This window comes from Puma concolor, chromosome C1, assembly GCF_028749965.1.
Source record: "Puma concolor isolate L17-30 chromosome C1, mPumCon1.1.hap2, whole genome shotgun sequence".
Classification (NCBI taxonomy): Eukaryota; Metazoa; Chordata; class Mammalia; order Carnivora; family Felidae; genus Puma; species Puma concolor.
The window spans coordinates 177,258,367-177,273,260 of NC_141674.1; the positions used below are offsets into that span (position 1 = coordinate 177,258,367).

The 14,894-nt window shown below is 36.7% G+C and overlaps 1 protein-coding gene across 1 annotated transcript in view; it reads right to left on the bottom strand.

Moving 5' to 3' along the window:
* The window catches only part of COL5A2 (collagen type V alpha 2 chain), a 147,341-nt gene that overhangs the window by 15,724 nt on the left and 116,723 nt on the right, over positions 1-14,894 (bottom strand). Inside the window, exons 30-44 of the mRNA XM_025912178.2 lie at positions 14,083-14,136; positions 13,248-13,301; positions 10,907-10,951; positions 10,019-10,117; positions 8,902-9,009; positions 8,395-8,448; positions 6,136-6,189; positions 5,864-5,917; positions 5,154-5,207; positions 4,636-4,743; positions 4,465-4,518; positions 3,878-3,931; positions 3,003-3,164; positions 2,034-2,141; positions 371-478 (exon numbers count right to left, since the gene is read on the bottom strand). Coding sequence (XP_025767963.1) covers positions 371-478; positions 2,034-2,141; positions 3,003-3,164; positions 3,878-3,931; positions 4,465-4,518; positions 4,636-4,743; positions 5,154-5,207; positions 5,864-5,917; positions 6,136-6,189; positions 8,395-8,448; positions 8,902-9,009; positions 10,019-10,117; positions 10,907-10,951; positions 13,248-13,301; positions 14,083-14,136 — 1,170 coding nt within the window. The remainder of the gene's footprint in view (positions 1-370; positions 479-2,033; positions 2,142-3,002; positions 3,165-3,877; positions 3,932-4,464; positions 4,519-4,635; positions 4,744-5,153; positions 5,208-5,863; positions 5,918-6,135; positions 6,190-8,394; positions 8,449-8,901; positions 9,010-10,018; positions 10,118-10,906; positions 10,952-13,247; positions 13,302-14,082; positions 14,137-14,894) is intronic.

Sequence of the window (14,894 nt, forward strand, 5' to 3'; positions counted from 1 at the left end):
GGCAATTTTGACAAATATGCCGTTATAGAATGAAATAACAAGGAAAAAGACTAATGGACATGTCCTTTCCCCTTCAAAATAGTTTGGTAACAGCCTAAATCAACTAAAATACTTGGCTCTAGACTAGATGAAGGGTCAGTGCAAAGTACCAGTCGTATTACCTTCTGTTTTTGTTATCATTTAGTCTACTTTCCTGGGAAATAAAGGACATCAAATAACAACACTAAGAAACTTCCTTCACATCACATGTGCAATCAATTTCTAAATTTCTAAAATGATTTCTAAAACAAACAAACAAACAAACACACAAAAAACTGTCCCCATGACACCCAGATAAGGAGAGGAGAGTTATTTTCATTGCAGCACTCACTTCTGGTCCAGGTTCCCCTACGGGGCCATTTGAGCCTGGGGGTCCCACAGGTCCAGGTGGACCTTTATCTCCGGGTGCACCAGTAGGTCCTACTTTTCCTGGTGTGCCCTGAAATCAAAGTATAAACATGTCAATGGCTTCTGAATAAATGTAAAAATGCCAGTTCACACAAAGGCTGTGTTTTTTTTCAAATGGCACTTCAGTCCCTCCTTCTCCACAATGATTGTCCATTATCCCACAACATCCACGTCATTGTAGTACCTCCTTAGAGGCATGCTCGCTTATTATCACAGTCATTGTGACATATCCCAGCGACTAAAAAGCATCCTTTGCCATCAGTTCAGGTGTGTGGTTTGGATTCAGATGTGTTATATAGTCAGTTCTGGCTGCTCTAAAGGAATCTGCATTGCTGGTAAGACATGCTCATCCACATTCACTTCCACTTTGTTTACTCACTTTATTTCTGTATCCTGGCACTTTGACCTCACTATGGGGAGATTTTACTTCTGGGCTTGGCTCACTTCTTTTTTTTTTTTTTTTTTTTTTTTTTTGAGGGAGAGAGAGAGGGAACGAGCTGCGGAGGGGCATAGGGAGAGGGAGAGAGAGAATCTTAAGCAGGCTCCACGCACAGCGTAGAGCCTGACTCCGGGCTTGATCTCACAACCTGAGATCATGATCTGAGCCATAATCAAAAGTCAGACAACTTTTTTTCTTTTTTTCTTTTTTCTTTTTAGAGAGAGAGCACATATGTGCATGAGTAGGGTGGCGGGCAGAGAGAGAGAGAGGGAGAGGGAGAGACAGAATCCCAAGCAGGCTCCATACTGTCAGCTCAGAGCCCAACACAGACTTGATCTCACCAACCATGAGATCATGACCTGAGCCGAAATCAAGAGTCAGAAGCTTAACCAACTAAGCCACCCAGGCGCCCCTCCTTGGCTTACTTCTGAAACAAAAAAATATCCCCTAACTCCTAGTTTGCTGGATTCAGACCTCTATCCACATTCCCCCAGTTCCAAGGTCCCAGCAGTACATCTCCCTGTCTACATTCCATATAAAAACATTATTTCTTTTCCACAAGCATGTAAACTTTCAGCAGTAAAATTTAGTTTCTTCAAAGCTAACAGTGAGGCAAACTTTTATCCACATCCCAGGGAATATGAAGTTCTTAGCACCCTCCAGGGAAGAGGAGATTACTTTCAGAGTCCAACTTTATAGCTCACCCCACTTTCACCTCCAATATTACGTTAGCTCAACTACTCTTCCCTTTGATGATTTATGAAAACTTACCCTCTGAACTGTGAAGTATGAATGTTTTTGTCAGGCATGTTTATTTAAAAAGCAGCTACCTACTCACCAGAGGAGATTATCCCCCTTCTTTAGCTCCGTGGATATTTTTAATCTTTGAAGAAAGCTTTAGAGTCATCAAAAATCCAGATCCTTATTTGTCTACTTCTCTAGTCCCAGGGTTAAGTAAATATATTTTTCAAAATTGTTGTGAGGTACTTAAGTAAAGAATTTGACATTCAAAGTCAAAGGTTTTTAAGATAGTCAGAATTTGTGTCTAAAAAAGACTTTAAATCTACTAAGCACACACTCACACCGATAAATTCTCTCTTCACAAATTATATAATCAGATAAAATATTGACCAACACGACCACTCACCGCTGGGCCTGGCAGGCCAGGCATGCCTCGCTCTCCACGCTGCCCTGGCATTCCGACAATTCCTCTTTGCCCAGTAGTTCCGGCTGGACCAGGGGGACCATCCGGACCCTAATTGTGAGGATAAACTATAATTAGAAATTCTCTGGGACTTCGTAATAGATCACGGCTTTATAAATTTTTCAGTAGAAGAAAAAAATTCTGTTTCATAAAACCATATGATACATGAGTAGTCCTAATTTATACTTCACACAGAGTCTCTAACATTGTTTCAAGGTGAAAATGGCTCATTAGTTGCAAAGAAACATGAAGAGTGATGTGAATATTAATGGAATAAAAGATGCTATTCACGCAAATATTCTTCCTCTTTTTAAAAAGATAAAGAAAATTTAAAAAATAAAATAAATAATGACCTATCTAAACACATTAGTGTTGAGACATATAGATATTAAATAAAATAATGTACTCTTTAAAAGTTTATTTATTTTTGACAGAGAGAGAGACACAGAGAGACAGACAGAGAGAGTGCACAGCACGTGGGGGAGGGGCAGAGAGAGACAGAATCCCAGGCAGGCTCCACATTGCCAGCACAGAGACCTATGTGGGGCTTGAACTCACAAACCATAAGATCATGACCCGAGCAGAAATCAAGAGTTGGATGCTTAACCGACTGAGCCACCAAGGTACCCCAAAATAATGTACTTTTTAAAAATTTACTTTATCCAGCTCAGATACTTAACAAAGAATGTTTTCTTGTTTGGTTTTTGAACACCACATCCATTACTGTTTTATTTTATACTTACACTTTTTTTCTAGAGCTGAGAATTGTAAATTAAAAACATATAGGGCATAAGGATTTATGAAAGGACTCAGGTTAATGTATAAACAGTTTCCTTGTGGCAGTGAATATTATGGATTTCTATTGTAAATATCTCTATTCGAGGTGGCCTCGAACAAAGATGCGAAACTTACAGGTTGCCCATCTTCTCCTGGATCCCCTTTGTCTCCTGGGCCACCAGGGGGACCTGCTGGTCCTCGATCTCCCACTCGCCCATGAGAGCCGGGGTCTCCACGAAGACCTGGGGGTCCCTCCTTCCCAGGTTCCCCTAAGGGCCCTGCAGGTCCTGGAGCTCCCTAGTATAAGACAGAAAGAAACCCGGGGGGGGGGGGGGGGGGGCGACAGTGGAAGTCACATTAGAGGACTTGATGCTTGATGCAAAGGCCTCTCGGGTCCATTTTTCCTGTTAGATAATCAGTCATCCACTGGATTTAAATAAAATTAAACCAAACACAGCTGCAGATTCATTTCCCAGGATGAAATCTAAATTATTTGCAGACAATTACCTTTGAGTCAATACCAAAAGTGTGCTGAAATTGACTTTTCAAACTTCTTAAGGTTCTGCTCCATTAATAAATATATAACATTTAATTCTATCTGGCCTAATCTTATAATGAAAGAATATCATTTATTTAACTAAATTTCAGAGATGCCGCCTAATTTAAGGAAATGATTATTAGCACACCATACTGTTAGTATTTAGTACCCAAATGGAATAATGGTAAAACATTGGGGCTAAAAAGGACTTTTAAATGAGCTTTTCATTTAAAGATGATTAAAGATGAATTTACTTTGACAAGATACCAGTATGTATGAATTCTTAGGATAAGGGTTGTTTACATGGGTTAATCATTAAGAGATTAAATAAAAGAATGAAAAATAACTCAATATATATATATATATATATATTTCTATATAATGTGTACATATATGTGTGTTTGTGTGTATTATCGTGTGTGTGTGTGTGATGGCTTCACTACTAATGATCTGAATTACTGAAGTGACTTACAGGAGGGCCTGGAGGTCCAACTCTGCCGGCAGAACCAGGAAACCCTGTAGCACCCTAGAAATATAATATCATGTAAGAAATTTTAAAATAACTATTAATTACATATTCTTTCTGGGATCTAGTTTTTCACAGGGATACTTAGGCCTTTAGATTCCCTTTCTTGTTGTGAACAATAAATTTATTCTTGTATCCTATACAAGAATGGATCAGAATTAATCGGTTGGAAAGATGCTATTTTTCTCTTTCCACCTTCCATTTATCTTGAACGTATACAAATGTGCGCAAGACTAGAACTAGAATCACATTAATATTTTGCATAACAGAGTTCTGTAAAGCAATTCCCTGTTATTCATTACCTACGTCTTCAATAGGTAATATATTATTTATGTTACTTATGAGGTGGCTGGGTCTCCAAGATCATAAAACTAACTGTAACCCAGATCTCCATTTAAGTGCCCTTTCCATTACAGTTTGTTATCCAAGTAAAAATTTGTTGTTACAGCTTCAGATGAACTTTTATATGGTCACAAAGTGCCACGTATCTGTGACTAGCTGCGTGTAATTCCCAGAGCTTCAAAGCAACTTACAGGTGGACCCTGAGTTCCTCGACCACCTTTTAGTCCAGGAACACCATTAGGACCCTATATAGAAAGACAGAAACAAAAGATCATTATAGTAAAGCAAAATGGGCTAAACACAAAGTCTAAACATTGGGTACTTGACTCAAGTTTTTGGTTTTTATTTTTCTTTTAACTTACATGAGGGCCTGGGGATCCTGCTAGACCTTGTGGTCCAGGTGAGCCGGCATCTCCTTTCTGCCCTGGCTCTCCAGGTTCACCTTTTACTCCAGGCTGCCCATCAGGACCCTATATCAGTTGTATAAATAAGCAACTGATTATAATACTTGTAGACAAGTTATTTCACAGTAATTATTACTAACATATCACTTAACCTTATATTGTAAAATGGTGCTTTGTGATCGGTATTAAAGCACAGAAGGAAAAATGTCCTCGTGGGATCTTTGAAGACAGTCTGAAAAAATAAGTTATCCCACCACATTTTTATTAAAACAAATAAGTATAGAATTTTAAATAGTGCATTTTAGTGCCAGTCATGAAAAAAAAATGTATTGAAAATGAGAATATTGCCCAGAAACCTGTAAACTTCCCAGAATCTTTAATATATCTTCAGTACATATCACAATGATGATTAATTAAATCTATTGCTATAGCAAGAGGAGTGCCCACTGTAAATTAGAGATATTTGGAAATTATACCTGAGGTCCAGCAAAACCAACAGCCCCAGTTGGGCCATTTTCACCACGAGAACCCTAGGATAAGAGAAGTGTTATTGTCGTTTTCACACGTTATTCTAAATGGGAACAGTATTTAAAAATATAATTATATAAACTTGTAGGATCTTGAAATGTATATGTAGATGAATTAGACTTATTTCTTAAGGAAGGCTTTTTTTTTTTTAATTTTTTTTCAACGTTTTTATTTATTTTTGGGACAGAGAGAGACAGAGCATGAACGGGGGAGGGGCAGAGAGAGAGGGAGACACAGAATCGGAAACAGGCTCCAGGCTCCGAGCCATCAGCCCAGAGCCTGACACGGGGCTCGAACTCACGGACCGCGAGATCATGACCTGGCTGAAGTCGGACACTTAACCGACTGTGCCACCCAGGCGCCCCTTAAGGAAGACTTTTAAGGGTGAGATAGAGATAAGGGCCATATAGCAAAATTTCCAATGTCTGAAGTCTCAAAAAAGCTTAATATTTGGTAAATGAACTGCTTAGTTGGATTTAATAGATTGCATAAAAATTACAGACTGTTAAGTTTTTGAGTCTCCTGTAAACACTGAAAACTAGGAAGTTCTAAGTAGCCTGACCCAACAAGCAAGGTTTTATATAAACATCAATACAAAATGATGAATTGTTTTTCTGCTTAACCCCATTCTAAAGAACATCAAAATACTGTCACTTACAGGATTGCCACGGGAGCCGGGAGGCCCAACTAAACCTCGAGGGCCAGGTTCACCCTAGAAAGCAGATGTCAGATGGTTATGGTCCAAAGCAGGAACAAAACATAATACACCTGGGGGAAGCTGAGCCCTGTGTGTAGGGCAGACATTGGGGGAGAACTCTGAGATGATCTGGCCCAACTACTACATATTAGGAAAGAGAAAACATTATGAGAAAGAGCTATCATCCAAACTCCATGATTCTGAGTCCACAAAATACCAATTTATGATACTACCTTTTCTCCAGTGGGACCTGCAGGACCTGGAGGGCCCAAGGGACCTGGAAGACCCTGTCAATGAATAGAACATAGGCATGTTGAGGAAAAGAATGCACGGAATTTCCCACGATTATACAAACATTCAAAGAAGGTATTATTTTGTGATTGCTTTAGTTGCCTTTGCAAAACATTGTCTATAACAAGTGATATAATCTGTATATTGTTAAGATTTTTCTAGTTACTCTAAAACAACTTCTGGAATTTTCTCCACAAAGTGTCTTAATCTCTTTCATCCATACATAATACAATACTGTGTTCAAACATTAGCTCTAAATTAATGTTATTTTTCCACAATATTTCTACGTTTCTTAGCCTATTTAATATTGAAATTTGCGAATAGATTGAAAAAAAAACTTTTCTTCTTTTGTATAGGATACTATATTCTTAAACTATACAAACAAAATATCACTCTATTTTATTTTTTTAAGTGAAATTCTGATAAAGCATTGAGTTTTCTACACTCTCGTAAGATCACAAGGAGTGTAACTACCCAGCCAAACTGAGGCTGAGTCCTTTAGGCTCAGAGCTTAGGGCGCTATCACATGGGGGTTCAAACCACGTCTTCTTGGTATGTGGTCACAATCTTTAAACTGCTTGACTGTATTGGAGGCTTTTCTAAAATGGGTTTTCTATGTGATATTTGTGCATTGCCTCTACATATGCAGCCTAAATATTCTTTTGTCTTTTAATTTTTGTATGTATTATGGAAGAAATTTAAAAAACAAAAAAATTACTTCATGTTTTTATGCTCTTATAAGGACAGAAGAAAACTGTGATCACATGTTCTCTAGATCTATAATGGAACAATAATCTTTCAATAATCTCCCTAATCTATTTCCTTAAAGAATTGGATTAAATATGAGGATCACTTCATTAAATTCACGTTTTTTTTTCGTGCAGAGAAAGCATGTTATTCATTTTTCCCCTTTACTATGAGATTACAATAAATGGTCTGCTCTGCTTCCTCCCTAAAGCAATGTATTGTCATTACTAAAAATAAACCAGTCATTGCTTAAGTCCTGTTCCTATCACACTGCATTTTCAAAGTTAGTTCATAGAAACAATAGATATGTATTTCAGAATTCACCTTAAAATACAGTCAATGCAACATGCCTTCAAACAGTACTGCACTACTTTACTGTGCACTATAGACCATCTATGACATAAAATACAAACAATATGCCAGATTTACCTAGACCATTTTTGAAATATGAAGTTAAACATTAGAGTTAACTAAAAGGGAAGAAATATCTCGTGTTCATAATTCTCTAAATTAAGCGTGTCACGCTGAAGTAGGTATTTAGAAAAAGAAAAAAGGGTTAATTACCGCTAAGACTAAAACTTGTCTGTATTTTACTTTTTTTTTATTAAAAGCTAATGTAAACAATGTATTAACAGTGGCTCAATGTGCAGCATCAATATGTTAATAATGGTTCGATGTGAGCTCTTTCTGTGTGACACAACTGCTCTTGCCAGGGCACAGCGTGACAACTAATAGCAAACCATGTCATCAAATATCAGGAATTACTCCAGGGACTGTTGAATGTCTGAGCTCTATCTTACATGAGAGAATCATGTCATTAATATCTAAAAAATCATATTCAGTCTGTCCTGAGAATTGCAAATGCATTCTATTTTTGAGGACCTAAAGCTTATTAAAGGTCATTTTCTCACATGACATTAAACAATGCCTTGGTATCAAACATCTTTCTTTACATTTCACTTCTTCATCCTCTTTATTGATGAAAGAATTAATTCATTGGGCAGTAATTTTCTAATCCTTAAATATACAGTATATCGGGAAATATTTATCTCAACTTGGCTGCTCTGCAAAACTCTAAGTGCCTGCCCTGGAATGAGGTCTAGAACAGCTCATTAGATCAACACTTTAACAAAAATAAACACTGCATGAGAAATAAAAAGATGATAGAAAAAGATAAAGAGGGCCCCCCTGCTTAAAGCACTGGTCTCAGATGCACAGGAAAATGTGTTTTATTTCATTCCCTCAACAACGACTGCTTTGTGGCTTGCTCTAATTCAAAGTAAGCAAAATGAGTATCCATGATTTTTCAACATCAAATCTCAAAATTCATCATTTTCCAAATCCTGACTATTATAGAAACACAATGAACTTTATTTTGGAGAGTTCAGGCAAATTCACATAATAACGATAATATTGATTCCTTGCTTAGCTGGGAAAGGAGAGATTTCACTTACTCTTGCTCCGTCATTTCCAGCTGTGCCTTCAGCACCCTTCTCTCCTATGCCACCCTGGGAAAACACACAAAACACCATTATTCATTTAATTGTCTTTTTTCTCTCATTTGCATGGATGCTTCATGAGGGCAGGGGCTTACCCCTCCTGTTCATAGATAAATCCCCTTGAACCTAGAAAAGTGCCTGGCATTCTGCGTTCTGCATTCTGAAAGAAAGAAAGAAAGAAAGAAAGAAAGAAAGAAAGAAAGAAAGAAAGAAAGAAGGAAGGAAGGAAGGAAGGAAGGAAGGAAGGAAGGAAGGAAGGAAGAAAGAAAGAAAGAAAGAAAGAAAGAAAGAAAGAAAGAAAGAAAGAAAGAAAGAAAGAAAGAAAGAAAAAAGAAAGAAAAGAAGGAAGGAAGACTGATTGACTTGTGACTCAGGATGGTAGAAGTAAAAGCCTGCCCAGGAAATCATTTTTAGTAGAAATGTAGAAAGTCTAAATGAATGAACTAAAAAAAACAGACTTACCCTGTCACCCTTGGGGCCAGGAGTTCCTGCGATTCCTCTTTCTCCTGGCATACCTTGAAGACCTGGTGGGCCTGTATCTCCAGGGGTCCCAGATGGTCCTGGACTGCCCTAAATAAACCAACAATAAGTGACCTCATCAATATAATATTAAAATTCAGCCACATTAAATTTCTCTTCTGGTAGGCCAAAAATAGTTGCATGTCAGCAATTTCATATGGTTCAACTTAGGCCTTACATTTTTCATTTGTGAAAATTGTCTCTGAAGTGATATTTTGAAATAAAAAAAAAGATTTTGCTGTTTTGATTTTTGGTTTATATATTCAAGTTTTTTCTTTGGGGAAATTGAGCATCGATTCAAATAAAAATAATGGTTGCCTTTCTTTTTCTTTTTTTGACAACATCATGGGGATCCTAATAAAGAATGAAGACATTACATTTAGAGAGTATTTCACTCTCTCTCTAATGAACCCATGATATTAAGCTTGCTTACAAGCTAATTCAGTGATTAAATTGAAGCAGATGCTATGTAATCACTCTGGACCTTGAAGATGATAAAGGATCTAATGTTATACGAACATGAAAAATTCTACTTTAATTGTTTACACTGAAGTTGTCTTCTTGTCTTCTACCAATCTTAATATGGCACCCAAACCAAATAGTACTGATTTTTGCCTTATGATGTATTCTACTTTCATAATTAAAATACAACATCCTTGCATATGATTAGTAAGCAGAACTATGGAACCTGAGACAGAAAAACAATGGAACACATAATTAGGAATACCTCTTAATAAATTATGCAATTTTCTATTTATTGCTTCTGCTTATTAATGGAAGTCACTAGTTAAAGTTACACAAACAAATATTAGGAATGGATTTCTAGATGAGAATGTATTACCATGTACACTAGACCATAATTTGCATCACAGAAAAGAGGCTTCTTTTCAACTGATTCTATAGCGCCAAGGAAAAAGCCTAGTAGATGTTCACTCAATATTTGTTGAAGAGGAAAATCATATCATCAAATTATGTTGGAACCATAAGGGAAACACATTCTAGTTCTGTCATGTGTTTACAGAGCAGTAATCTTGGGACATTTGGTCAGGGCCATACTTACTTTTGGGCCATCAGGGCCATGTCCTCCAGCCATTCCCTTCTCACCAGGGAGTCCGGTTATTCCTGGTTCTCCTCTTTCCCCTGGATTTCCGCGTTCTCCCTAGTGCAACATTGGGATGTCAGACAGTCTTAGCAACTGATCTGAAAGTAGGTTAAAAAGGTTTCTGGAAATCTGCAAAACTGCTTCTACTGGAGAAAAATTGAGAAATGAGCAACTATTGAGGCTCAATTTTCCTTTAAAAATTTTTTTAATGTGTATTTATTTTTAAATTTTTTTTTAACGTTTATTTATTTTTGAGACAGAGAGAGACAGAGCATGAATGGGGGAGGGACAGAGAGAGAGGGAGACACAGAATCGGAAGCAGGCTCCAGGCTCCGAGCCACCAGCCCAGAGCCCGACGCGGGGCTCGAACTCACGGACCGCGAGATCGTGACCTGAGCTGAAGTCAGACACTTAACCGACTGAGCCACCCAGGCGCCCCAAATGTATATTTATTTTTGAGAGAGAGAGGCTGAACACAAGCAGAGGAGGGGCAGAGAGAGATGAAGACAGAATTCAAAGCAGGATCCAGGCACCGAGCTGTTAGCACAGAGCCTGATGGTGGGGCTCGAATTCACGAACCATAAGATCATGACTTTCGCCGAAGTCAGATGCTTAACTGACTGAGCCACACAGGAGTCCCGGGGCTCAATCTTCTAATTTAGTGTTAAGAAATGAACCTGGAATAAGGATGTGCTAGTTTCACAGCACAAGATTTTCTCATAAGATTGATTTTCATCAGGTTAAAGAAACTGCATGCTTAAAATAAAGCCCAGTTTATGATGAAAGATGCTTTTTAAAACTAAAGCCAATGGAAACAAAGTTAACGACGAAGGAGAAAATACTTACTCTAGGTCCTAATGGGCCAACTGCTCCAGGATCTCCAGGAACACCCTATAAGATATAATTTTAAAAACCGGAAGAATTGCTTTGAGCTAAATTTTAGGTATTTATTACAAATCTTTCCATATCACATGCCTAATTTCTTTTAATTTAATATTAGAAGTTTTGACTAAGCCCATACATTAGATGGAAATATTTTTCTAAAAAAATGTTTATTACACTTGAACATTTGATTTTGGGCAATTAAACATGCAAAATATTATCTCAGAAATATAATGCATTGGTTTTTTTAGAGACAACAAAATATACAGTAATTTTATTTCCTAACATGAACAAATTTTAACAGATGAAACTGAAATAAAAAGCAATAAAGAGACTGATCTTTTAAACAGAACCAATTCAATTTAATAAATATTTTTTGACCATACACTATGGACAATGTACTGGTAACTGTGGGTTCAAATTAGTGCAGTCATGATATATTACAAGTTTCAGTTTGTTCTTAACTAAAGGAAATTTTGTCATGAAGTTCAAAACTTTTCTCTTTGATTGAAAATAATAACTAATGACAAGGAAAGATGTTGTGTAGAAAATCATGGTTGTCAAAGAGTGAGATGAAAAGTAATTTAGAAGTTGGGTTGGTTCTGAATGAAGTTTTAAGGATAATTTAATCAAATTATTTTTCTTTCATTTTCTTTTTTAGGTATGCTAATGAGTGATATATGGTTTAAAAGAAAATCTAAATATAAACAAATCTGAGGGTTCTTTCAATAATATTTTATCTCATAAGAAAAATATTTTATCTCATAGTTTAATCAGCTTTATGTGGTATTTTTTAGTGATATGTAGTTAATGGTACATCTTGCAATTACTAAATATAATATTGCTTACAATTATGTGGTAGATAGTGCACTATTCATAGTGTCTTGATTTATACCATTACACCCTGCAATATTTTGAATAGAGTACTTTTTGTCAAAGTAGCATATTTCTGGCAGTTTGGATGGTGACAGATAACTATGGTCACTACAACCTCTACCGTCTATGTTTATAAAATCACAAATGTTAATCTCAATATATTCAGTTATGTTTGCTTCCATCATAATCCTCCATCATGAGAAATTTTCATTTGTCTGCTAGAAGATTTCTCTTGGGCATATGGATATGTCTTAACTTTAGATAAGGCATCAGTGTCCACCTTCTGTCCCCAACCCAGGACCTTGCCAGGCAAAGTGAAACATGAAGAAGCGTAAGCTGTCCTTGGATGGTAACTTCGCATCCTCTGAAATGGAGGGCTGGCATTTCCTGTGCATTTAGCACCAGCACATAGGCTGGTAGCAGCCACACTAGAACGTCACTGCTACTACTGACTTAGGGACCTGCCTCTTATGTCAATTCCTCAAACTTTGCCTTTTCTAAAAACATGAAACAAAACAAAAACTGTATCAAGTGGGCCGCCAATCTGAAATGTATTGTTCTTCATGTGGTGTGGTCTTCATAAAACCCAAATCTAGTCGTACTACTCCCTACTTAAAAGCCTTTCATCATCTTCCATTAGAAGAATAAGAGCAAATAATATTCAAATTCAGACTTTCTATAATCTGGCTCCTGATTCACCCACCAGCCTCATCTCTACCTCAAGTTATACTCTGCATTCCTGACTTACCAAATTTATTCAGTGCCTTAATTTGATCAGCAAAACCTTTGCACCTGCTGTTCCCATTTCCCGGAGTATTTTATTACCTTCCCTTCTCCTCCCTTACCATCACTCATCCTTCAGATCTCATAAAATATATTACCTGGTCTGGGAGACTTTCCCTAAATCCCCAAGTCTGAATTAGGTGCACCCATACACACAGTGCCTCCCCAGAAACTCTATCTCATGTCCATCTTGTTCAACTGGTGGGGGCCAGGGATGATAAATATTTGTTGAAAGGTTAAGTGAATGAGTGAATCACTCACAGAAAAATAAATTAAACTGATGTCTTAATAAAATAATAGAAATAAAATGGTTAGTATCTGTTCATAACCATTTATAAAGCCTCCAGTAAAACTCTGTAGATATGACAAGACATAGACTTAGGGATTAAGAACAGTCTTGGGAAGCACACTACCAGGATTCAAATCATATCAGATGTGTCACTTTGGGAAAGTTACATAACATCTGTGTGCCTCATTTGCCTCATCTGAAAAATGGTTATAATAATTATATGGATACCTAGATATATAGGGTTGCTTTGAGGATTAAGAGAGAAGGCAAACCAGAACAGAACCTCAAATATAATAAGTGATATTATGAACCTACAATTTTTAGTATTGTTATTGTTACTATTACCTTAAAACTTACCTGATCACCTGGCTTTCCACCTTCCCCAGGAGGCCCTGGAGGACCAGGAAGCCCCTAAAAAAAGAAAAAAAAATTGTAGATTTGTAAAAGTTTAATAGGCCACTAGCATTAACAGGTTACCTTTTATATATCATGGAGTCTCCATGACTATACTTTCAAGCAAAATATATTGTTTAAACACAAGCAAAACAGAATGAGAAAACCATTATCTTCTATGATAATGCAGCAGCCAGTCAGCTTCTAGGTTTAGATTTTCATTTGCACACCACATAGCAAAAAAAAAAAAAAAAAAAAAAAGAAAAAAAGAGCTAATACTCTAACAGGAGATTCTTAACATTGGTCCAGTTTTTATGGGTCAGAAAGCAATATTTTAGGCTGCTAGAATAATAATGACAATAATAATAATATTAAAAGTCATTCCTAAAAGGTTTTTTTTTGCCAAATTATGATTATCCATGCTATTAAATAATAAACAATTTCCCACACCATATATATTTAAATAAATCATGAAAATTTGTTCAAGAAAAATTTTAAGACATTTTGTCAATAAAACTAGATAAACCTTAAAACAGTTCAATAAAACTTCTTCAGGTATCAAAACACCTAAAAATTTTAATTTGTTAATAATTTTGGATTTTGATCCATTTTTCAGGGGAAATCTGTTCCTTCCCTTTGAACAAAAATGTTGGGTTTTATCCAAATCTTTATTTACTAAAAGAGGGATGACTTTTTAAAAAAATTGTGGAATTTCACATCATTTGATCATATCTTTTTATATTTAAAAAAATCAGTTTAATTAATGGTAGAAGACACGGAAAACTGAATTATTACATACCTGAAAGCCAGTGGGTCCTGGGGGTCCCTGTTCTCCTCTCTCCCCAGCTAGACCCTAAGTCATAAAGGAAAGAAAATCATGAAGAGAGCCAGATCTTAACACCTGCTTCCTGTTTATGTGACCCACTGGAAGTATTGATATTTGCTTTTTTTCCAATCACATGCTTTTCACTTTAGCCAGATTATAAACTAGCATTACAAATAGTTTAATGAGATTCTTTGAGGTCCCTGCTGGTAAGAAAATGTCTTCTAAAGCCAGAAAAGAGACTGAGGACATATGTTTATTTTTTGATCCAAACATAAAATTGTCTGGAACCAAACACAAACTTCTGAGGAAATTGGAGAAATTGAACATGGAAAAATTCATTACTTTCATACATCGAATAGAATTAGGTAATACAAGTGTCCCCTGCTTTTCCAAAGTTGGCATTATGTCACTTTGCTTTCATGAAAGACCTGTATTAGTACCTCTTTGTGCTAACTCAAAGGACTCTGAAGAGAATTTTTGCTTTTATGAGAAAAAGGCAAAAGGCATTCAGAGTTTGTTTTGCAGTGAGCTGTAATAGAGGCAGTGCACACCAAACTCTTTCTGGGGAACTAGACTTAGCATCTCAGCGTCATCTGTGTCTGTGAGCATCTGTGCTTTATCTGGATTTATTTTGCGCATCTGTTAGAGCAAGATATAGCCTAAGATATGTCTTTTTTTTTTTTTTTTTTTTTTTATTTTTGGGACAGAGAGAGACAGAGCATGAACGGGGGAGGGGCAGAGAGAGAGGGAGACACAGAATCGGAAACAGGCTCCAGGCTCTGAGC